This window comes from Eucyclogobius newberryi, unplaced genomic scaffold (assembly GCF_026437365.1).
Source record: "Eucyclogobius newberryi isolate DKJ021-1_F unplaced genomic scaffold, fEucNew1.0.hap1 SCAF_20, whole genome shotgun sequence".
In the NCBI taxonomy this organism is placed as follows: domain Eukaryota; kingdom Metazoa; phylum Chordata; class Actinopteri; order Gobiiformes; family Gobiidae; genus Eucyclogobius; species Eucyclogobius newberryi.
In genome coordinates, this window is record NW_027315835.1 from 8,489,332 (window position 1) to 8,513,750 (window position 24,419).

A 24,419-nucleotide genomic window follows, 5' to 3' on the forward strand; every position below is an offset into this window, starting at 1 on the left:
CATTTGGTCAGTGTTTAATCTTATCAGACGTTAACTGGAGTAAAAGTGATGGTAAAAGAACTGAATTACTACGATTGCATGATCTGTGTCATTAAACAGGTCTGTTTATCGTGGCCAACAGAGAAGACAAACTGGTTCTTTTGTAGTAAATCTGAGGATTAAATCTGTTGTGATTAAGTTCACTCTCCTGTGAATGGAACGCACATGGACAGGTGTGGCTCATAGGAATGAGGTGTGACCAGTGAATACTTCCTGTTTCTCTGAACTAGAACGAGTGTGACATGGACTATACTTTTGACACATTCAACTAAAAACATATAAATGTGACCATTTAAGCCCTCACCAGCCCACTGCCTCTCCCCGCGGGCCACACCAGAGAAGTGGAGCACCGAGCCCTTCTCGAGGAGACTGTGCGTGGAGGTGAGGCCGTTTTTAGATCTTAAAAAGGCCTTCGATACTGTGGAGCACAACATCTTATTAGACAAGCTTCAGTCCTTTAAAATCACATCCAACACACTACAGTGGCAGTGAAAACATATCTTGAATGCTGACCACAATGTGTTAGGGTGAATGGGACTAAATCAAGCCTGAGGCAAAATGCGAGTCAGGCCCGATCTGAGAAATGTGGTTCATATTCCCTGTGAAAAGATAAAGCCCTGTCCCACTGAAACTAGTCTGAAACTTGCTGTGCTAAATGTCAGATCCTTATGTAACAAATCACTCTTAACTAATCATTTTATTTCTTCTTATAATCTTGATTTTATGTTTTTAACTGAAACATGGCCTGACAAAAACACAGGAAATGTAGTTCTGATAGAATCTGCTCCACCCAACTTTAAGTTTGAATCTGAGGCTAGGCTTTATGACCACAGTTTTCAAAGATATTGGGAATGTTGCAGATTGAAGCGACATGTTAACTATGTGAGTGAATGGTGCTAACAAACTGTTCAGCACAGACTTTAGAAATCTGGAGGGTAACACATGGAGGCAGCATGTAGATGAACTCAGACTGGTGATGATCTCATGGACAGTTTTGTCAGTTACTGGTGCAAAGTGAGTTAGCTCTAAGTGTCTAAGTGATTTTAGGGTAATTTTTTGCATTGTGGGATTTATAGCATTTTTAAAGCCCTGAACTTTGTCATTAAAGAATAATGCAAACTCATTACACTTGGATGTGGAAATGAGTTCTAACGGCAGCTGAGCTGGAGGGTTTGTTAATCTGTTTACTGTGGCAAACAGGACACGCGAGTTGTTACTGCAGCTTCCAATTATTTCAGAAAAAATATCTTTCCCTAGTTCTACATAAGATTAGGTTGTACATGTTCAGCTTTTCTTTGTAAATCTCTTTTTGAACCTGGAGCTTTGACTTGCGCCATTTCCGTTCGGCCCTGCGGCACTCCCTTTTCTGTGCCCTGACCGAATCATCATTTCTCCACGGCGCCTTCTGCTTATTTTTAACCATTTTAGCCTTTATAGGGGCGATGGTGTCCAGAACATTCAAAACACTAGATGTAACAGAGTTCAACAAATCATTTACATTAGAACATGAGACATTTTCAAAGTTTATCATTTCCATAAACAGTGCACCTGTGCCATCACTTATGTGTCTCCTCTGAACAACTGCAGGACCAACCGGAGGTTTGGGAGAAACAGAAATGATCAGACGGAGCAGCATCGATCACATTAACATTTTAAATATTTACCCCCTTTGTAATTATGAGATCTAGAGTGTGTCCTCTGCTGTGGGTGGGGCCTCTCACATGCTGAGTAAGACTGAAGGTTTCAAGGACAGCATCAAGCTCTTTAGCGTTTCTGTCACAAATATTATCAACATGCACATTGAAATCACCTGTAATGAAGAGAAAGGATGGCGACTGTTTTAGCTCCATTTTAAAGGATACATACTCAAATGATGAAAACACCCCAAAAGACGGGTAATTATTTCATCCCTAAAGACAGCACAGACTCCACCCCCTCTTTTGTTTTCTCGTGTTTCAGATTCAAACTTAAAGTTGGGTGGAGCAGATTCTATCAGAACTACATTTCCTGTGTTTTTGTCAAGCCATGTTTCAGTTAAAAACATAAAAATCAAGATTATAAGAAGAAATAAAAATATAGCCGCAAGCGGCAATGATCGGCCCTCGCCACGCCGCCGCCACACCGCCGCCACGCCGCAAGAGGAGGGGGCGCTAACGCGCCCCAATTGTCCTTTTATCACGCCTACTGCTGAATCTGTGACGCTGTCACATGTTCTCCCCTTTGTTTTACCATCAAAAAGCAATTTTATTTTGAATTCTTGGCAAAATGTGCGGCTTTGCCGCACAGACACCGTGACTCTTTGAATGAAAATGTGGATAACTTTTGATGGTCCTGAAGATGAGTCTCACCAAATTTCAGGTTAATAGGGCTGACGCCCTGGGAGGAGTTTGTGAAAGTCTAAAGTGTAAACATGTTCTGGCCCCATTGGAATAACATGGGAGGTTTCGGTCATCGTTACGGCAACGCCATAACAATTATGACATGGGTCTCATTGACTTTTTTGATGGGGATGCTAAAATTGAGTTGTGTGTCAAATTTCATATAATTTCGCAAAACTAAACATTTAACCTCCATATAAAATCTGTAGGGGGCGCTGTGGCGCCAAATGAATTTATTTCACTTCAAGTAGGTTTAGGGCAAAGAGTTTAACAACTGATTCTAATTTGACGCAATTCGGACTTTATCTGCGCAAACGGCAGAAATTTTAAATATGGGAGATTTCTGAAATTTTTGTTACAGTTTGCGGCTTCGCCGCACAGAGACCGTGAGAGGTATCAATGTAATTTGGATAACTTTTGATGTCCCACTCCTCAGTAGCATTTTCACCAAATTTCAGCTTTTTAGGGCCAACGCCCTGGGAGGAGTTCGTAAAAGTACGACGTTTGGAAAGACTCCGAAGTCATGTTTAGCCATTTTTGAAGCAATATGGCCGACATTTGGTTCGGGGGACGGCGTTGCCGTAATAATATTTTTTACTTCTCTTGTCACCATCTACCTCTGCGCCAAATTTCATGATTCTACGATCAGATTTTTTTTGGGTCATTTCCCATCTCTCAATGCATTTTTGGTACATTTGGTGGCGCTGACGCGCCAATTTTTTTTATTTTAGAAAAGGGAAATAGCCAGAATGTAGAGAGGCACGATTTTTAGAGGTGTGCAAATTTTTGTGACTTTTCGTCAATGTTCACTGGGTGAAAAATAGGGGGGTTGGTCCCGAGAAGAAGAAGAAGAAAGAAAGAAAGAAAGAAAGAATAATATTCCGATGCGAAAACAATGTTTCCCATTTTTCAAATATCATAAACTATACATTTTCGGAAAGCGCTCGCGCTTTCCTACCTCATGGTGTGGGTCCCTGGTCACTGACGGGTACTTTCGATAATTTTGAGTGGGCTCCGCCCACTTTGTGTTTTTGGCCCTCTATACAGTAATAATGTTCAATTTTTGCATAACATGCTTATATGCACGGAACATGCAAGAGATGGGGAACGTATTCGTGAGCTACTTAGCGCAAATGAGTGCTTTATATGGGGATGACGACCGCGAAGCGGTCGTCATCCCAATTTAAAGTGCTCGTTTAGTGCGAACTTTTGCACGGGCTTCGCCCGTTTACAACGGTAATGTTCCATTTTCCTCTAACTAATTAGTATGCACGGGGCGTGCATGAGTGGAGGAGTGCGTTAGTGAGTGTTTGGAAGTGGGCGAGCGCTTCGCGCTCGATTTCGTGCGCACTACGTGCGCACTTTCGCAGCCGTGCTTCGCACGGCCTTACGAGATTAATAGGCCTCTCGCCAGCTTGTGGCGCTCGGGCCTAATGATTAGTTAAGAGTGATTTGTTACATAAGGATCGGACATTTAGCACAGCAAGTTTCAGACTAGTTTCAGTGGGACTGGGCTTTATCTTTTCACAGGGAATATGAACCAAATATCCCAGATTGGGCAGGGTGAAATATCCCGTGTACATGTGTCCAATATATACTGTAAAAATATAACCCACAGTTAACCCATTTTGCATCGACACAAGTCTGACTCATCGACACCATTTTGCATCGACACAAGTCTGACTCATCGACACCATCCATTCTCTACTAGATTTGTAAAGTCTATGTTGAGTTGTCTCTTGGCTCTCGTCACTCAAATAGTCAACATGTCACTTTGATCTGGAACATTACCAAGAGCCTTAAAAACCGCGGCCATTAAGCCTCAAACCTACTGTTTTGGGGAAAAGTCCTAGAGAAAGTTTTTTACCAACTGCTTAATAATTATCTTCTAATGAAATGTCTTTTTATGTTTTCCAGTCTCATGAGATCACATCACAGCACTGAGACTGCTCTATAAAAGTGACCACATCCGTCTGAACACTGAGGCAAAGTCCCTGTCTTAGTCTCGTTACATCTCAGTGCTGCTTTTGGCCATGTGGATCATGGGATCCTGTTGCAGAAACTACAGGATTGGGTGGTCATCACTGGCTCCGCCCTAAACTGGTTTAGGTTCTATCTAGAAGATGGGGAGTATTTTATTGAGATCCATGACTGTGTTTCAGGCTGCATGGCCTTGACCTGTGGGGTGCCCCAAGGGTCAGTCCTGGGACCGCTTCTGTTCAACTTTTCTGTGAAAACGTGTCCCATCACAATGATGCAGACGAGTCAGATCTATGATTCACTGTCGGCAGGTGAATATGGACCAGTGGATTCACTCTGTCACTGCATCAACAGATCAGTGTGTGGAGGCAAGACAACTTTCAAGACTGAAATTATTGTCTTTGTCCCACAGAAACAAAGAGAAAGTGTTAGCAATCATTTAATTCTTCTATTCATATTATTAAATCAAAGTCTCAAGTTTCATCCCAGTGAGTTTCCTCCAGGATAAACTGATCTGTAAATATTATTTCAGTCCAGAAGCCTTCAGTCATCATATTTCAACCTTTTATTTATTTCAAATAATATTCTATAAAACATTTAAATGTACAATAGAAATAATCGTCTGATGACCAAAATGTACTAATCTTTATTTAACAAGGTACAACGACAAAGACAATGACGACGACGACGACGAAGACGACGACGACGACGACGACGACGACGACAACAACAACAACAACAACAACAACGACAACGTAGAGATCAAAACCTCTTTGGGTTTGGGTGGGAAAACTTACAGCACACGATTATAAAAACATATTCAAACAAGACATTTATGAAACTTCATTAAAAAGCACAAGACAAAATAATCATTAGTTGCAGTTTATTATAGTCCTTTTGGTAATAATCATACTGGCCACACGAGGGCGCCAGGGCCTTTTCTTTTCTCCATCTGAGCTCTTTGCAGCTCTGAAATAAAGTCCTATTTTGAAAACATTCCTTATGGCCAGTATCACGTGAATAACTCAGAGTATTCAGAGTATTCAGAGTATTTTTGTTATGGACTTTTTTTTTTAATCATTCATGAGCTGGGAGTGAACAAGACCGACAGAAGCGTCTACACTTTTACGTGTAGGGGATGATGCACACCACACTTTTACATGTAGGGGATGATGCACACCACACTTTTACATGTAGGGGATGATGCACACCACACTTTTACATGTAGGGGATGATGCGCACTACACTTTTACATGTAGGGGATGATGCGCACTACACTTTTACATGTAGGGGATGATGCACCACACTTTTACATGTAGGGGATGATGCGCACTACACTTTTACATGTAGGGGATGATGCGCACTACACTTTTACATGTAGGGGATGATGCGCACTACACTTTTACATGTAGGGGATGATGCACCACACTTTTACATGTAGGGGATGATGCACACCACACTTTTACATGTAGGGGATGATGCACACCACACTTTTACATGTAGGGGATGATGCACCACACTTTTACATGTAGGGGATGATGCACACCACACTTTTACGTTATATATTCCACCTGACTTTTCAGCTGAGCTCTGGAGGTCGTGTACGTGCGATGGACTGAGAGCGAACACCTTTAGGTTTATCACAAACTGAGGTGCCACATCCTGTGTAAACTCTCCAATAGTAAATATTATGGTGTAAAATGTCTCCCTTCGTGTGTCTGTTTTGGTGACCCTCGAAAAGCTGGAACATATTAAAATTGAATGAATAATAATTAAAATATTTGCGATAATTGGAGCATTTTGGTTTCAACAGATCATCGCTGAAGGTGCCAACGGACCCACAACTCCAGACGCCGACAAGATCTTCCTGGAGAACAACGTCATGGTTATTCCTGTAGGTGAACCAGCCCAAACATCACACTCCACAAACACGATCACTGTGGAGGAAGTAGATTTTATACCTATAGTACTTCTGGTTATTGTATTGTGAGCTTCTTTCTTTCACTTCACTACGTCACTGTTCAGAGGAAGTAATACATGCGTTTGCGGTGACGTCATACAGCCGGGGCTTTCCCATAGCGGCCATTTTAAAAGGGGCACGCGATATATAAAAACCAACACGACTGCATCCTTTTCTACGGCATAATGAGCTATGAATACTTTGATTCTTTAGACCAGTGGTCCCCAAATGTCAAATGTCGGAGTCAAACTCATGTTACTGTGGTTGGCCGTTCACTTTACCTTTCACCTGTAATGCCCACATTTCCCCAAGAGATGTCACTGTTCCGTCTAAGCTGCGCACTGCTCGCACATGAGATCTATGGCGCGAAGAAAATAAAATTTACCACAAACGGCCACTGGGGCCAATCAAGCAGGAAGCACAAGTGTGTGATACACTGAAGACTCTTGTGGACAGTAGAAGCACTGTCCAGGGGACACGTCGTGTTCTCTACATTTTTAGTTTCAAAACGCTGTGTGTTTTATTACAATCAGAATCATATTCACTGAGCGCAGAGTGGACCGCGGGCAACACAACTGGCGTGTCACTATTGTGTAAATGAGACTTTCTTGGCCAGACCTGACTCACGAGTCAAAAGACACATGTGCATCATCATCTGGACCATATTTCTGTGTAAATATCTCATGTCACAACGTAACACTCACTCGATGAGTACGAGCTCAGGAGCAGATGATCCTGATGTGAAGACACAGGTAAATCAGCCACACAGAGTCATTAAGGACAGAGGGGACAGAGGGGACACTAGAGACATCTGTGATTTGTTCTAAAGCGGACCGCGGTGCGCCACGTGCCCCACGAGACCCCCGGTTTAAAAGACGCATCACTACTGCGTTTATTTCTGTGTAAATATCTCATGTTACAACGTGGGCACCTGCGGTTTATGAATAATATCATCCAGAAATGGTCTTGAAGTGGCACATTTTGGAGCAGTTGATGAGCATAAAGTCACAGCAAGAAGCAAACGAAGCATCAACCTGGACAAAGTGTCCAACCTCTGGGGACGTGAGAAGGACAGACGTGCAAAAATGTAACATTAAAGTCAAAATGTTTGCATATTCTGGTGACATTTATTACGATTTTTTATTTATGGATATTAATCAGTACATGCTGTTACTACTAGATAATTTATGGGTAGAAGAAATGCAAATAAAAAAACTTAACAACTTTTATGCTTTACTGAACGAAACAAAACCTCCGGAGGACGTACAGAAGATGCTGGTCTTGTTTGGTTCGACCTGCATATGAGAGACATTCAGTGTCATGAACATGAACAAAGCCCGTCACAGATCCAGCTTCACTGACCAACACCAAAGGATCCATCCTGAGAATGTCCACAACAAAACTTACACCAGACTTTGATGCAAAACAGGGAGATCAACAACACTGTTCCCACTGAAATTGAAGGTCAATTTTCCTGCTGTGTTTATTCAACTGAAATGTAATTAAAATAATCATTATTTAATGCATTTGGAAAACAATTTGTACATTGAGCCTTGCATTTGTTTGCTTTGTTTAAAAGTCACAGGTCAAATCTTGCGTTTAATTTATAGTAATTCATTAGTTCACACAAACACACCATATTTTCCTGGCCCGGCCCCTCGGTCAAATTTTAGAACCCAAGGTGGCCCTCGAGTCAAAAAGTTTGGGGACCACTGCTTTAGACAATAACGGCAAACTAAGGCACACGACAAAGCTTTCATTTCTTGGTCAGTCAACAGAGCAATGCCCTCACAGATTAAGCAGGTTTTTGGCATTTTGGCCTCATATTTCCTTGATTTCGTATGTAGTAGACGTGCTGTTGTGCCCCTTTCAAAATGGCGGACTCGGTTGCCACTGCACAAGTTCCCGGATGTGTGAACGCATGTATCGAAGCTTCCTCAGGCTAAATCGAGGAATTATGCGGTTTTGCTTCAGTTTAAAGTCAACAGTTGAGTGCTTTGTGTGATTGACCTGCTCCTGGTGCAGGACATGTACCTGAACGCTGGCGGCGTGACCGTGTCGTACTTCGAGTGGCTGAAGAATCTGAACCACGTCAGTTACGGTCGCCTCGCCTTCAAATACGAGAGGGACTCAAACTACCACCTGCTCAGTGAGTCCTCCTCCTCATTCTGTCTGCACAGCTCACAACTGACTCTGACTCTAGTTTAACTTTAAGAAGAAAAACGACAACAACAAACACAAACTGGTTACAACAGATTTATTTCGCATAATAAAATCAATTACTTGGTAAATTGTCAGATTGTAGGAAGGACTGTTGTTTTACTTCTAGAATCATTGGTCAAGTTGTCAATTTTACTATTCCTTCTCTATTCCTCCTTCTCTACTCCTCCAAGTTTTCCTCCGACTTCTCCTCCAACTTCTCCTTCGACTCCTTCTCCGACTCCTTCTCCGACTTCTTCTCCGACTCCTTCTCCGACTCCTTCTCCGACTTCTTCTCCGACTCCTTCTCCGACTCCTTCTCCGACTCCTTCTCCGACTTTTCCTTCGACTCCTTCTCCGACTCCTTCTCCGACTTCTTCTCCGACTTCTTCTCCGACTCCTTCTCCGACTCCTTCTCCGACTTCTTCTCCGACTTCTTCTCCGACTCCTTCTCCGACTCCTTCTCCGACTCCTTCTCCGACTCCTTCTCCGACTTCTTCTCCGACTCCTTCTCCTTCTCCTTCTCCGACTCCTTCTCCGACTTCTTCTCCGACTCCTTCTCCGACTTTTCCTTCGACTCCTTCTCCGACTCCTTCTCCGACTCCTTCTCCGACTTTTCCTTTGACTTCTCCTCCGACTCCTTCTCCTTCTCCGACTCCTTCTCCGACTTCTTCTCCGACTCCTTCTCCGACTCCTTCTCCGACTCCTTCTCCGACTTCTTCTCCGACTCCTTCTCCGACTTTTCCTTCGACTCCTTCTCCGACTCCTTCTCCGACTTCTTCTCCGACTTCTTCTCCGACTCCTTCTCCGACTCCTTCTCCGACTCCTTCTCCGACTCCTTCTCCGACTTCTTCTCCGACTCCTTCTCCTTCTCCTTCTCCGACTCCTTCTCCGACTTCTTCTCCGACTCCTTCTCCGACTTTTCCTTCGACTCCTTCTCCGACTCCTTCTCCGACTCCTTCTCCGACTTTTCCTTTGACTTCTCCTCCGACTCCTTCGATGTTCTCCGACTCATTGTCATTTGACACTGAGAGATTCCCGAAATTTATTGTTAAATTCATTCCATCAAAATCTGTCCAAAATTTTTGCAAATCCCAGTTTTCCATAATCACAAACTTCCCACTTTTAAACACCCTGATGGTTCCTCCTGTAGGCCCAAGGATTTTCTTATTCTCTCTGTTTTTCTGCTCTTCCTCCACCCTGCTCCCTGGGTATTGCGCCAGTATTGCTTTTATCCAGAGATCCTTTTTCGTTGTAAAAAAACCCATCGAGGAAATTAAGTTATTTTTTGTCTCATATTCGAAAAGACAGTCGGGTGATGCCCTCAGCTGCTGATCTTTAGCTTGATCGCGTATGCTCTTTTTATCATCTTTTGATAACTGAAACTTAAAAAAAAAAAAAAAGGGAGAAAAAATGTGGTTACTATTCATACTTCATTCTAATTCTTTTGTGCAGATTTTGTCTCCTTACCTTTCTTAGAGGTGAACGTGGTGGAGGTGTTGGAGTTGGTGCTTCTGCTTGGGCCATGACGCTGCCTAAAAATAAAGACATACGTAACTTATTCTTAGCAATACATCAATTAAAACGATGAGTGCTAATCAATTACTGACGTTCCTTGTTAATTGTCATTTGGAGCATTAACAAACACTAACACAAGGCAAGGAAAATGAGATGAGGACAAGACAATATTCAAACATACTCTTCATTTGTAATATTAAAAGTAGCTTATAGTTCACCAATTTATGCCAAAAATATGTTACATTTAATTTAAAACAAAAACACAATTGTAATAATTAGACTAAAAAGTCCTAATTAAAGAGAATTGTCTAGATTCCTGTAAGTGCACGATACTCACTCAGTGAAGACGTCTCTGAGGCTGAGGACACAAGTGTCTCTTTCCTTCTTGTATTCAGTTGTTTTTGCATCATGTGTGTTATGAACCAATCACAGGATTTGAAATGGAACGTCCCCAAACTACACCCTCATGAGGCGTGCCATCTACACAACCAAACTGTAACTTTTGGACATTAATTTGTATTTGATTGAAACTGGTTTAAAATGACAGTTGTCTGCAAAAGATAAGATAAGCCTTTATTTGTCCAAACATGTTTATTTTCTATTGTACTTTTCTCCATTTGGATCAAAGGGAAGGAATACAACAATGTGCAATGACCTGCTCTCACTTGAAAATAAAGACTATTGTAAATATTGTCCTCTGTGCAGTGTCGGTGCAGGAGAGTTTAGAGAGGAAGTTTGGGAAAAACTGATACGTTATTACTTTGCATTCTTGTTATTCTTTTAAATTCTCACTTGAGTAGTTTCTCATTTTGGCTGCATATATATCCCGTGTACATGTGTCCTCTTAAATATGTACTTTAAAAATATAAAGTCAAAACGTTGGTGGATTTGAACAAAACACTTTATTTTGTCCGGCACAGTTTATAAAATCAGGGAATCTGCTTTGAACTTAAATGTGTGTATATTTGTACTTACATAGGGGCAATGGTGTCTCTACACCAAAATGGTTTTCTCTACCTTAATTATAAATTACATTTCTTATATTTCATTTTACAGCTTTGACAAGCCTCTCAAAGTGCTACAATTATTATCCGTTCGTTCCTTACTTCCGTGGCTGTCCTGGGGAGGCACAAACCACATTCATATTGTGGCGAAGTGTCTTGCCCAGTGACACAACAATAATATGCAATGCCAACAATGTTAAACCTCATTTGAAAACATAATCCCAGATCTAAGTTTAATGCTCAGAGTTGTACTTATTTATTCTTAATTGTGCAGCCCTCTGCTACATGTCCCAGAGCCTGAGTGATGCTCAATACTCACAGAGGTTATGGCAGGAGCAGTGTGGCAGGAGCAGTGTGGCAGGAGTAGTGTGGCAGGAGCCGTGTGGCAGGAGCCGTGTGGCAGGAGCCGTGCCTCAGGAGCCGTGTGGCAGGAGCAGTGTGGCAGGAGCCGTGTGGCAGGAGCCGTGCCTCAGGAGCCGTGTGGCAGGAGCAGTGTGGCAGGAGCCGTGTGGCAGGAGCCGTGCCTCAGGAGCCGTGTGGCAGGAGCAGTGTGGCAGGAGCCGTGTGGCAGTAGCCGTGTGGCAGGAGCCGTGTCTCAGGAGCCGTTTGGCAGGAGCCGTGTCTCAGGAGCAGTGTGGCAGGAGCAGTGTGGCAGTAGCCGTGTGGCAGGAGCCGTGTCTCAGGAGCCGTGTGGCAGGAGCCGTGTCTCAGGAGCAGTGTGGCAGGAGCAGTGTGGCAGGAGCAATGTGGCAGGAGCAGTGTGGCAGGAGCCGTGTCTCAGGAGCCGTGTGGCAGGAGCAGTGTGGCAGGAGCCGTGTGGCAGGAGCCGTGTCTCAGGAGCCGTGTGGCAGGAGCCGTGTCTCAGGAGCAGTGTGGCAGGAGCAGTGTGGCAAGAGCAATGTGGCAGGAGCAGTGTGGCAGGAGCAGTGTGGCAGGAGCAGTTGAGCTGAAGCTGGAGGTTTAATCAAAGTCTCCCTCTTTTATATGTGACGGCGCTGCCTCGAGGGGCGTCCTGCTTGAGGCGTGTCCTGTTCTAGGCGTGTCCTGTTCTAGGCGTGTCCTGTTCTAGGCGTGTCCTGTTCTAGGCGTGTCCTGTTCTAGGCGTGTCCTGCTCGAGGGGCGTCCTGCTGAGGCTCGAGGCGTGTCCTGCTTGAGGCGTGTCCTGCTCGAGGCGTGTCGTGTTCTAGGCGTGTCCTGCTCGAGGCGTGTCCTGCTCGAGGCGTGTCCTGTTCTAGGCGTGTCCTGTTCTAGGCGTGTCCTGCTCGAGGCGTGTCCTGCACTAGGTAAAGGTAAAATGCTGGTGAAGTCACTGTGATTGGTCGGGTTAGCTGAGACGAGTGGAGTTCTGGACAAATGGGGATTGTCCTGACTCATGTAAAAGACATCATGAGCTGTCATGACATTTCACAGACGGACTAAATGTGCAGTGGACAAGTTTACAAGGCTTTAAGTGTTTATATTGTATTGTGTCTCCTTTTTATCCTTCTGGGGCAAAGATTCCCCTGAAATAAGAATCCAAATCTCAGTGGAACTATTAAAGAAAGAATAAACTAAACGTGATCATGCTCAAGTACAACCTGTGCTAATAGTGAGTAGTTTCTCATTTTGGCTGCATATATATCCCGTGTACATGTGTCCACTTAAATATGTACTTTAAAAATATAAAGTCAAAACGTTGGTGGATTTGAACAAAACACTTTATTTTGTCCAGCACAGTTTATAAAATCAGTGAATCTGCTTTGAACTTAAATGTGTGTATATTTGTACTTGTGTATTTGGTGTGTGCAGTGTTTTTAGTGTTAAAGTGTGTACGTGATAAGGCAACATGTACAACACATGCTTCACCTGCTAATGACACCGGATCATCCAGAGTTCTGACAAATACAAAATACTTGTCAAATATAAAAACTTGTCAGAAACGACAGTTGAAACACACATTCTTGTTTGTTGTTGTCCTGAATGTGAAAAAACTCTTCTCATTGGGACGTTTGTTCAATAACATTCAACTTTAAAATTATGACATTTATATTAACTATTTGGTCAAATCAGAGAATAATTTATATTTGCTTAATAATTTGGAACACAGTGTATGTTTGTGTCTCTTTTGTCTCTTATGTCTTTTTTGTCTCTTTGTAGTTGTCTTTAGGACCAAATGCAGCCGATAGAATGTGTTTTTGTCGGTCCTCACGCAAATTATTAGGCAAATTTATATTTGCTTAATAATTTGGATCACAGTGTATGTTTGTGTCTCTCTTGTCCCTTTCGTCTCCCTCATCTCCCTCGTCTCTTTCGTCTCTCTCGTCTCCCTCGTCTCCCTCGTCTCCCTCGTCTCTTTCGTCTCTCTCGTCTCCCTCGTCTCTTTCGTCTCTCTCGTCTCCCTCGTCTCCCTCGTCTCTCTCGTCTCTTTCGTCTCTCTCGTCTCCCTTGTCTCCCTCGTCTCCCTCGTCTCTCTCGTCTCTTTCGTCTCTCTCGTCTCCCTTGTCTCCCTCGTCTCTCTCGTCTCCCTCGTCTCTTTCGTCTCTCTCGTCTCCCTCGTCTCCCTCGTCTCTCTCGTCTCTTTCGTCTCTCTCGTCTCTCTCGTCTCCCTCGTCTCTTTCGTCTCTTTCGAGAGAGAGACGAAAAATATTACGTCTTTTCAGCTTCAACCCATTTTGAGATGATCCCTAAAGGTGAAGTGCTGGTAAAGTCACCGTGATTGGTCGGGTTCGCTGAGGCTAGTGGAGTTTAGCTCTTGACTGATAAAGACAAATGGGGATTGTCCTGACTACTACTCAAGTAAAAGAGATCATGAGCTGTTGTCCCACGATCAGTAATGACATTTCACAGACAAACTCAATTGTGCAGTGGACAAGTTTACAAGGCTTTAAGTGTTTATATTGTATTGTGTCTCCTTTTATATTCTTCTGGGGCAAAGATTCCCCTGAAATAAGAATCCAAATCTCAGTGGAACTATTCTCGTCATAGAAAGAATAAACTAAACGTGATCCATTCTCCTGTCATCTTTTCAGCAAATCATGCGCACGGCCAGTAAGTACAACCTGGGCCTGGACCTGAGGACGGCCGCCTACGTCAACGCCATCGAGAAAGTCTTCAAAGTCTACAACGAGGCTGGACTCACCTTCACATAAAGCGCTCTGCTGCGTCAGCCGCCAGAACACGCACGTTCACCGCCGCATCGTGCTCTTTCAGCTCCTGTCATCGTGTCCAGTCCCGGGTCACTTCAGCGTCCTCACACTTCATTTTAGTCCACTTCCTGTTTGCATGAGTCCACACTACAGATGCCTTATGTCAGGACCGCTCTGAGACAGACACTTGAACTGCATTTCATCAAAGGGATTTATTAGATTTATTATAAAACAAATTGTAATGACATAAAACTATAATTGTTGTACTTTAGTTCCTGCAGTTCAAACATCGGCTGTTTGATGAATAAATGTGAGCGTCATGTTCTCCATCCAGAGGAGCTGGTTTTTCATTTGTGACCGTCCAGTTCTTTCACATTGTTGTTTATCAAAACATTACTGTATTTTTATTTTCATTGTTTTTCAAAACCAATAAAAGATGATAATATCTCTACATTTGGTCAGTGTTTAATCTTATCAGACGTTAACTGGAGTAAAAGTGATGGTAAAAGAACTGAATTACTACGATTGCATGATCTGTGTCATTAAACAGGTCTGTTTATCGTGGCCAACAGAGAAGACAAACTGGTTCTTTTGTAGTAAATCTGAGGATTAAATCTGTTGTGATTAAGTTCACTCTCCTGTGAATGGAACGCACATGGACAGGTGTGGCTCATAGGAATGAGGTGTGACCAGTGAATACTTCCTGTTTCTCTGAACTAGAACGAGTGTGACATGGACTATACTTTTGACACATTCAACTAAAAACATATTGAATTAATTAGTGTCAATACATTATGCAAATCTGCAATGTTTCTTCTGTTTTAAACACTTTAATTTCCAAAAGGACGGCCTGACTTAAGAGATCCTAAACATCTTTAAATTTGATCACTTTTTGGTTTAATATAATTTATTTTTACCTTATTTTACATTAGTACTTTGCATTATTGTTATTTTATTAAATTCTCACTTAAGTAGTTTATAATTCTGGCTGCACGTATATCCCATATACATACACAGTTTATAAAATCAGTGAATCTGCTTTGAACTTAAATGTGTGTATATTTGTACTTGTGTATTTGGTGTGTGCAGTGTTTTTAGTGTTAAAGTGTGTACGTGATAAGGCAACATGTACAACACATGCTTCACCTGCTAATGACACCGGATCATCCAGAGTTCTGTTTTTCATCAAGAAATGTTGCCAAATTAAAAAAACTTGAGCAATTATGGATTTTACCCTTGATTTTTCTCCTTAAATCATCCAATAAGAAGTTTATGTGGCCATTTGCACTAAAACTATTTTGCAAAAAACTTTTTGGAGTTTTTACCTTTGTGATGACAGTCTGCAGCTACACTAAAGACTCTTTAACGTTAATCATCCATCACTAGGCAATACAAACGTAGCCTAAACATACAACAATACAGTAAAATCCTTTGTTTGGTTGATAAGCACAAACAAAACATGAACTTAAAAATAAAAAGCGTGTCCCAAACTGAACTGATCACTATTGTTTTGCTCAACAACTTTTCTCTGTCTCTCAAACAAAAGTTATGCCTCATGAGCAAGTGTCAGACTGGAGCGCACACGACGACTACAAAACATTATTTTGTCATATTAATAGTTGTTCAGTCATTTTATTGTCTGATGTTTAGTTGAGACGTTGTTTAGTTGGGCACGGGGCGAGGGCACGGGGCGAGGGGACGGGGCGAGGGCACGTGGCGAGGGGACGGGGCGAGGGCACGGGGCGATATATGGGGAGAGGGCACGTGGCGAGGGGACGGGGCGAGGGGACGGGGCGAGGGCACGGGGAGAGTGGACGGGGCGATATATGGGGAGAGGGCACGTGGCGAGGGGACGTGGAGAGGGGACGGGGCGAGGGCACGGGGCGAGGGCACGGGGCGAGGGCACGGGGCGAGGGGACGGGGCGAGGGCACGGGGCGAGGGGACGGGGCGAGGGGACGGCGCGAGGGCACGGGGAGAGTGGACGTGGCGATATATGGGGAGAGGGCACTTGGTGAGGGGACGTGGAGAGGGGACGGGGCGAGGGGACGGGGCGATATATGGGGAGAGGCCACGTGGCGAGGGGACGGGGCGAGGGGACGGGGCGATATATGGGGAGAGGAGGAGAAGACAAGAAATAATGAACTATAATAAGGAATAAATTATATATTTTTTACAATAATATAAGTTATTTCCAGGTTGTCACATATTTGACTTTATATTTAGATGCAGAGAGCGTGCAGTGGCCTTTTGTCTCAAAGTGCTGCTTTTAATAGATACTTAACATTTCTGTACCACTTTATATTAACTACACCTTAATTTGCCTTAACAAAGCATGAACAAAGACTTACTTCATTATGAACATATAGTTTATTAAGCATGATTCAGGCTTAGTAACTACTTAAGGTTAAGAATTAATGTTAGTGTATTAACTAAGTCATTGTTAAGCCTAAATCATTCTTACTAAACTATTTCTTTGTTCATGCTTTAACAATAAGTGTAATTATGACTCAGTGTTTAATCTTATATGACATTAGCTGGAGTAGAAGTGATGGTAAAAGTACTGAAGTACTAAGATTGCATGATCTGACATAAATTAGATTTTACATTTACATTAAGAATTCAAAATGCCATTATTCTATTTTGACTATGAAAAAAAACAACGCATTATCCAAAACTATGGCAAAATCAAATCATAGTAAATTAAAAGGTTTCATTAAAAATGTAAGAATTAATTTAAAGAGTGTAATTTAATGTGATTAATCTTCTAGGATTGTGATTAACCCTGAACTATAATTACCTGTCATTAAACAGGTCTGTTTATCGTGGCCAACAGAGAAGACAAACTGGTTCTTTTGTAGTAAATCTGAGGATTAAATCTGTTGTGATTAAGTTCACTCTCCTGTGAATGGAACGCACATGGACAGGTGTGGCTCATAGGAATGAGGTGTGACCAGTGAATACTTCCTGTTTCTCTGAACTAGAACGAGTGTGACATGGACTATACTTTTGACACATTCAACTAAAAACATATAAATGTGACCATTTAAGCCCTCACCAGCCCACTGCCTCTCCCCGCGGGCCACACCAGAGAAGTGGAGCACCGAGCCCTTCTCGAGGAGACTGTGCGTGGAGGTGAGGCCGTTTTTAGATCTTAAAAAGGCCTTCGATACTGTGGAGCACAACATCTTATTAGACAAGCTTCAGTCCTTTAAAATCACATCCAACACACTACAGTGGCAGTGAAAACATATCTTGAATGCTGACCACAATGTGTTAGGGTGAATGGGACTAAATCAAGCCTGAGGCAAAATGCGAGTCAGGCCCGATCTGAGAAATGTGGTTCATATTCCCTGTGAAAAGATAAAGCCCAGTCCCACTGAAACTAGTCTGAAACTTGCTGTGCTAAATGTCAGATCCTTATGTAACAAATCACTCTTAACTAATCATTTTATTTCTTCTTATAATCTTGATTTTATGTTTTTAACTGAAACATGGCCTGACAAAAACACAGGAAATGTAGTTCTGATAGAATCTGCTCCACCCAACTTTAAGTTTGAATCTGAGGCTAGGCTTTATGACCACAGTTTTCAAAGACATTGGGAATGTTCCAGATTGAAGCGACATGTTAACTATGTGAGTGAATGGTGCTAACAAACTGTTCAGCACAGACTTTAGAAATCTGGAGGGTAACACATGGAGGCAGCATGTAGATGAACTCAGACTGGTGATGATCTCATGGACAGTTTTGTCAGTTACAGGTGCAAAGTGAGTTAGCTCTAAGTGTCTAAGTGATTTTAGGGTAATTTTTTGCATTGTGGGATTTATAGCATTTTTAAAGCCCTGAACTTTGTCATTAAAGAATAATGCAAACTCATTACACTTGGATGTGGAAATGAGTTCTAACGGCAGCTGAGCTGGAGGGTTTGTTAATCTGTTTACTGTGGCAAACAGGACACGCGAGTTGTTACTGCAGCTTCCAATTATTTCAGAAAAAATATCTTTCCCTAGTTCTACATAAGATTAGGTTGTACATGTTCAGCTTTTCTTTGTAAATCTCTTTTTGAACCTGGAGCTTTGACTTGCGCCATTTCCGTTCGGCCCTGCGGCACTCCCTTTTCTGTGCCCTGACCGAATCATCATTTCTCCACGGCGCCTTCTGCTTATTTTTAACCATTTTAGCCTTTATAGGGGCAATGGTGTCCAGAACATTCAAAACACTAGATGTAACAGAGTTCAACAAATCATTTACATTAGAACATGAGACATTTTCAAAGTTTATCATTTCCATAAACAGTGCACCTGTGCCATCACTTATGTGTCTCCTCTGAACAACTGCAGGACCAACCGGAGGTTTGGGAGAAACAGAAATGATCAGACGGAGCAGCATCGATCACATTGACATTTGAAATATTTACCCCCTTTGTAATGATGAGATCTAGAGTGTGTCCTTTGCTGTGGGTGGGGCCTCTCACATGCTGAGTAAGACTGAAGGTTTCATGGACAGCATCAAGCTCTTTAGCTTTTCTGTCACAAATATTATCAACATGCACATTGAAATCACCTGTAATGACCAAACCATCAAAGTCTGTGCATACGACTGAAAGCATCTCAGTAAAATCATCAATAAAACGTTGGCAGTGCTGGGGAGGCTTGTATAAAACAATGAAGAGAATGGATGGAGACTGTTTTAGCTCCATTATAAAGGATACATACTCAAATGATGAAAACACCCCAAAAGACGGGTAATTATTTCATCTCTAAAGACAGCACAGACTCCACCCCCTCTTTTGTTTTCTCGTGTTTCAGATTCAAACTTAAAGTTGGGTGGAGCAGATTCTATCAGAACTACATTTCCTGTGTTTTTGTCAAGCCATGTTTCAGTTAAAAACATAAAAATCAAGATTATAAGAAGAAATAAAATGATTAGTTAAGAGTGATTTGTTACATAAGGATCTGACATTTAGCACAGCAAGTTTCAGACTAGTTTCAGTGAGACTGGGCTTTATCTTTTATCTTCTAACCAAGAGCCTTAAAAACCGCGGCCATTAAGCCTCAAACCTACTGTTTTGGGGAAAAGTCCTAGAGAAAGTTTTTTACCAACGGCTTAATAATTATCTTCTAATGAAATGTCTTTTTATGTTTTCCAGTCTCATGAGATCACATCACAGCACTGAGACTGCTCTATAAAAGTGACCACATCCGTCTGAACACTGAGGCAAAGTCCCTGTCTTAGTCTCGTTACATCTCAGTGCTGCTTTTGGCCATGTGGATCATGGGATCCTGTTGCAGAAACTACAGGATTGGGTGGTCATCACTGGCTCCGCCCTAAACTGGTTTAGGTTCTATCTAGAAGATGGGGAGTATTTTATTGAGATCCATGACTGTGTTTCAGGCTGCATGGCCTTGACCTGTGGGGTGCCCCAAGGGTCAGTCCTGGGACCGCTTCTGTTCAACTTTTCTGTGAAAACGTGTCCCATCACAATGATGCAGACGAGTCAGATCTATGATTCACTGTCGGCAGGTGAATATGGACCAGTGGATTCACTCTGTCACTGCATCAACAGATCAGTGTGTGGAGGCAAGACAACTTTCAAGACTGAAATTATTGTCTTTGTCCCACAGAAACAAAGAGAAAGTGTTAGCAATCATTTAATTCTTCTATTCATATTATTAAATCAAAGTCTCAAGTTTCATCCCAGTGAGTTTCCTCCAGGATAAACTGATCTGTAAATATTATTTCAGTCCAGAAGCCTTCAGTCATCATATTTCAACCGTTTATTTATTTCAAATAATATTCTATAAAACATTTAAATGTACAATAGAAATAATCGTCTGATGACCAAAATGTACTAATCTTTATTTAACCAGGTAAAACAACAACAACAACAACAACAACAACAACAACAACAACAACAACAACAACAACAACGTAGAGATCAAAACCTCTTTGGGTTTGGGTGGGAAAACTTACAGCACACGATTATAAAAACATATTCAAACAAGACTTTTACGAAACTTCATTAAAAAGCACAAGACAAAATAATCATTAGTTGCAGTTTATTATAGTCCTTTTGGTAATAATCATACTGGCCACACGAGGGCGCCAGGGCCTTTTCTTTTCTCCATCTGAGCTCTTTGCAGCTCTGAAATAAAGTCCTATTTTGGAAACATTCCTTATGGCCAGTATCACGTGAATAACTCAGAGTATTCAGAGTATTCAGAGTATTTTTGTTGTGGACTTTTTTTTTTTTTTTTATCATTCATGAGCTGGGAGTGAACAAGATGGACAGAAGCGTCTACAACCCCGACGACATCGACCCCAAGCAGCTGGAGGACGACAAACTGCTCTGAACTGAACCGCTCTAGTCTTTTATTATTTATTAATAATTTGATCATTTTCAAAAATGTGAATGAAAATACTTTTTTTTTCTGAAATGGAAACAATTATAGTGGAAAATAATGAGATTTCAATGGTTAAATTGGGATTAGCCACAGAATATCACAAAATATGAACAGATTTCACTTCATGTGTTTATTTAATATGAAATAAAATATAAAAATGTATTTGTTATAATTTGGAGGAAGCAATTTTGTTCTCTCTCCAATTCTTATGTGAAACAATCATAAAAGCTTCATTCCACTGAACAATTCTAATGTTCGGATTTTCATGTGTAAAATGACAATTATCTGACAAATTTCTACTTTTTATTCTCCACTGACAAACATTTTAAACTGTCTATTTAACATTTTAATAAACAACATCCACAAAAGTTACTCCACACCACCATAAAACAGTCTGTCCTATAGAAGACTCACGGGGAATTGTGGAGTTACAGTGTTAAACCACAAAAAACATTCTTATTTATTTTTTCACAAATACCGTCTCCACAAATGACCTGAACGCACGTGTTTGTTGTCTCCGTAGCAACACGGCAACAGTCTGCACACTAAGGACTCAAATACCAGACATTTTCAGTCGCAGTTTTCTGGACTGTGTTTTTGAGATTTAATCCATGGTAAATGTTGGTTTCCACAGAACTTCCTGTAGAACAACGTCATGGTTCTTCCTGTAGTTGAACAAAACTGAGCTAAAGCCCAAATCCACCACCACAAAACTCCATAAATGCAGAGAATGTAGATCGTACCATAATTAATAAAGTGCTGCTGGTTGTTGCTGTATTGACCTCATTCCAGAAGCATTAATTGTGCCCCTCTTTTTTGTGTGATTTTATTATTATTTTTTCGTGTAGAATTGCTGATCTCAACAAGTTCCACAGAGACACAAAGCACTTTTCAAGCCCAGAGAAACAGGAATTGACTTTGAACCACATTAATCTACTTTATGTCATGTTTTAATGGTGGGACTTTATCCAGTTAAAATGCATCTGACATTTTCCTCATGTTTTTCTAATGGTGACTTCATTTTATGAGATGGTTTGGTAAATATTCATCATAGTTTCACGTCAGTCAAGAAACGTTTTAAAATAACAGTTGAAAATTACAGAAAGTGGAGCTGAGTTTTAAAACAGAAAACCCTCTGTGATGTCATCAATAGGCGACGTTCAGTCCAAAATGCTGGGGCAATTTACAGTTTAAACAGTCATTTAACAAAATAAAGGCGTTGCCAGGTATTATTTGTCAAATCGTAACTATTTATTTATATTTATAAGTATTTTTTGGTACCTGAATGTCACATCTGCTGCTCAATTCCAACCAGGAAGTAAAATTATGAACTTCACATAAACTGTCAAACTAATCTTAAACCCATGTGACCGGAAATGTCAAAACGGCAAAAGTAGGCGTGGCAGAACAAGGTCAATATTGTGGGCTTCTTGCAATTCTAGTTCTATTTTCTATAAATTGGTGACATTTATTTACTAAATATAATAAGCAAAAAGTTTAATGTGTACTAACATATCCTTTGCCCTTTACTTTTATTTTCTTTCTCTTATCGCTCGTTTTCCTCTCCTCTCTCCTCCCTCCTCCCTCCTCTTTCCCTCTCCTCTCTCCTCTTTCCCTCTCCTCTCTCCTCTCTCCTCTCTCCTTTCTCCTCTCTCCTCCCTCCTCTCTCCTCCCTCCTCTCTCCTCCCTCCTCCCTCCTCTCTCCTCTTTCCCTCTCCTCTCTCCTCTCTCCTCTCTCCTCTCTCCTTTCTCCTCTCTCCTCCCTCCTCTCTCCTCCCTCCTCCCTCCTCCCTCCTCTCTCCTCTCTCCTCTCTCCTCTCTCCTCTCTCCTCCCTCCTCCCTCCTCTCTCCTCTCTCCTCCCTCCTCTCTCCTCCCTCCTCCCTCCTCTCTCCTCTCTCCTCTCCTCCCTCCTTCCTCCTCTCTCCTCTCTCCTCTCTCCTCTCTCCTCTCCCCTCCCTCCTCCCTCCTCCCTCCTCCCTCCTCTTTCCCTCTCCTCCCTCCTCCCTCCTCTCTCCTCTTTCCCTCCCCTCTCTCCTCCCTCCTCTCTCCTCTTTCCCTCTCCTCCCTCCTCTCTCCTCCCTCCTCTCTCCTCTTTCCCTCTCCTCTCTCCTCTCTCCTCTCTCTTCTCTCCTCTCTCCTCCCTCCTCTCTCCTCCCTCCTCCCTCCTCTTTCCCTCTCCTCTCTCCTCCCTCCTCTCTCCTCCCTCCTCCCTCCTCCCTCCTCTCTCCTCTCTCCTCTCTCCTCTCTCCTCTCTCCTCCCTCCTCCCTCCTCTCTCCTCTCTCCTCCCTCCTCTCTCCTCCCTCCTCTCTCCTCTCTCCTCTCCTCCCTCCTCTCTCCTCTCTCCTCTCTCCTCTCTCCTCTCCCCTCTCTCCTCTCTCCTCTCTCCTCCCTCCTCCCTCCTCTCTCCTCTCTCCTCCCTCCTCTCTCTTCCCTCCTCTCTCCTCCCTCCTCTCTCCTCTCTCCTCTCTCCTCCCTCCTCTCTCCTCCCTCCTCCCTCCTCTCTCCTCTCTCCTCCCTCCTCCCTCCTTTCTCCTCCCTCCTCTCTCCTCCCTCCTCTCTCCTCCCTCCTCTCCTTCCTCCTCTCTCCTCTCTCCTCTCTCCTCCCTCCTCTCTCCTCCCTCCTCCCTCCTCTTTCCCTCTCCTCCCTCCTCCCTCCTCCCTCCTCTCTCCTCTCTCCTCTCTCCTCCCTCCTCCCTCCTCTTTCCCTCTCCTCTCTCCTCTCTCCTCCCTCCTCCCTCCTCCCTCCTCCCTCCTCCCTCCTCTCTCCTCCCTCCTCTCTCCTCTCTCCTCCCTCCTCCCTCCTCTCTCCTCCCTCCTCCCTCCTCTCTCCTCCCTCCTCCCTCCTCTTTCCCTCTCCTCTCTCCTCCCTCCTCTCTCCTCCCTCCTCTCTCCTCCCTCCTCTCTCGTGCAGGACCTGAGCGCTGGCGTTGTGACCGTGACATAAATTAAATGGGGCTTCAATAAAAAGTTTACAGTAAACAGTCTTATTTTTACACAGGTTTATTTATTTTAATGTTACATGATTCTTCATCTTTAAAGGTTTTTAGCAAGAAAGATCAATTTTACTACAAAATTATAGTCCTATTGACTTGCATATAAGATAACTCTAAATCATTAGCGACACAGTTGTGAGCGGGTGTATGTCGGTGTCATCCCTCGTTGGTCCAGGAGCGCTCCATCGTAGAAAAAGCTTCAGTTGTATCGTCTGACGCTGTTTTTATAAAAACAAGACGAATCGACTTCATTCTCAATCTGCAGATCGAGTCTGAGAACTCAGATACTACTCTGAGTAAGCCCTGCCCACTGGGCGGAGCCTCCTGATAGCCTGTCCTGTTTATCTATTTGTTTCACCCTAACTATCTAATAACTAATCATCTTTGTTCCCCTAACAGCCCTGTAATGTGTCATTGAAATCCTAGTGTTAGCTGCTGCAGCTCCCTCATCCCTGATGTCTACCTGATCATTCTGATAAATGTAATGAGAAAATTCAATCCCGCCACCGAAATCACTTATGGATGATTTATTCTAACCTCAAGAAAAGTTTGATCGCTTCTCTTAGTTTTTTCTTCAGTACAACTTCAATGCTTTTAACGACCACCACTGAAATTCCATCATCGACATCAGAGTCGTCATCAGAGTCTTCTTCAGGCTCTTTGGGTTCCTTTTTGGTTGTCAGGGTGGCATCGCCCATTTTAGTATTTAGATCACTAGTTTTCAAGTCCTCAAATGACATGTCAAACATGTCAAGGTTTTTCTCTGTACCAGTTATCACTATTTTTCCACTTTCATAAACACATGCAGTGCAATTGAT

At 42.7% G+C, this 24,419-nt stretch overlaps 2 protein-coding genes and 2 long non-coding RNA genes across 5 annotated transcripts in view; 1 reads left to right on the forward strand and 3 right to left on the reverse strand.

Annotated features, from left to right (window-relative positions):
* The first annotated feature begins 6,195 nt into the window (after positions 1–6,195).
* Positions 6,196–10,819, forward strand: LOC140369339 (uncharacterized). Its single transcript, XR_011928228.1, has 3 exons — positions 6,196–6,291; positions 8,383–8,506; positions 10,780–10,819. It is a non-coding gene; the product is annotated as an uncharacterized lncRNA (long non-coding RNA).
* Positions 8,606–9,571, reverse strand: LOC140369428 (uncharacterized). The gene has a single exon (XM_072456777.1). The coding sequence runs from the start codon at positions 9,569–9,571 to the stop codon at positions 8,738–8,740; it is 834 nt and encodes a 277-aa protein (XP_072312878.1). The 3' UTR covers positions 8,606–8,737.
* A 138-nt stretch (positions 10,820–10,957) lies between the features above and the next one.
* On the reverse strand, positions 10,958–12,886 carry LOC140368594 (uncharacterized). The gene is made up of 2 exons (XR_011928179.1): positions 12,846–12,886; positions 10,958–11,044 (listed from the first exon to the last, which is right to left on the reverse strand). It is a non-coding gene; the product is annotated as an uncharacterized lncRNA (long non-coding RNA).
* Positions 12,887–16,072: 3,186 nt separating this feature from the next.
* sncgb (synuclein, gamma b (breast cancer-specific protein 1)) overlaps positions 16,073–24,419 on the reverse strand; it is a 47,262-nt gene continuing 38,915 nt past the window's right edge. The window contains exon 7 of one of the 2 annotated variants that reach the window (XM_072456622.1): positions 16,073–16,108. The gene's annotated coding sequence lies outside the window, so the exon portion shown is untranslated. The remainder of the gene's footprint in view (positions 16,109–24,419) is intronic. The other variant, XM_072456624.1, reaches the window with a different exon arrangement.

What these genes read in the sequence shown, in the direction of transcription:
- LOC140369428 (XM_072456777.1), bottom strand. Translation starts at nt 9,571, where the DNA reads ATGAGTCGGAGAACATCGAAGGAGTCGGAGGAGAAGTCAAAGGAAAAG.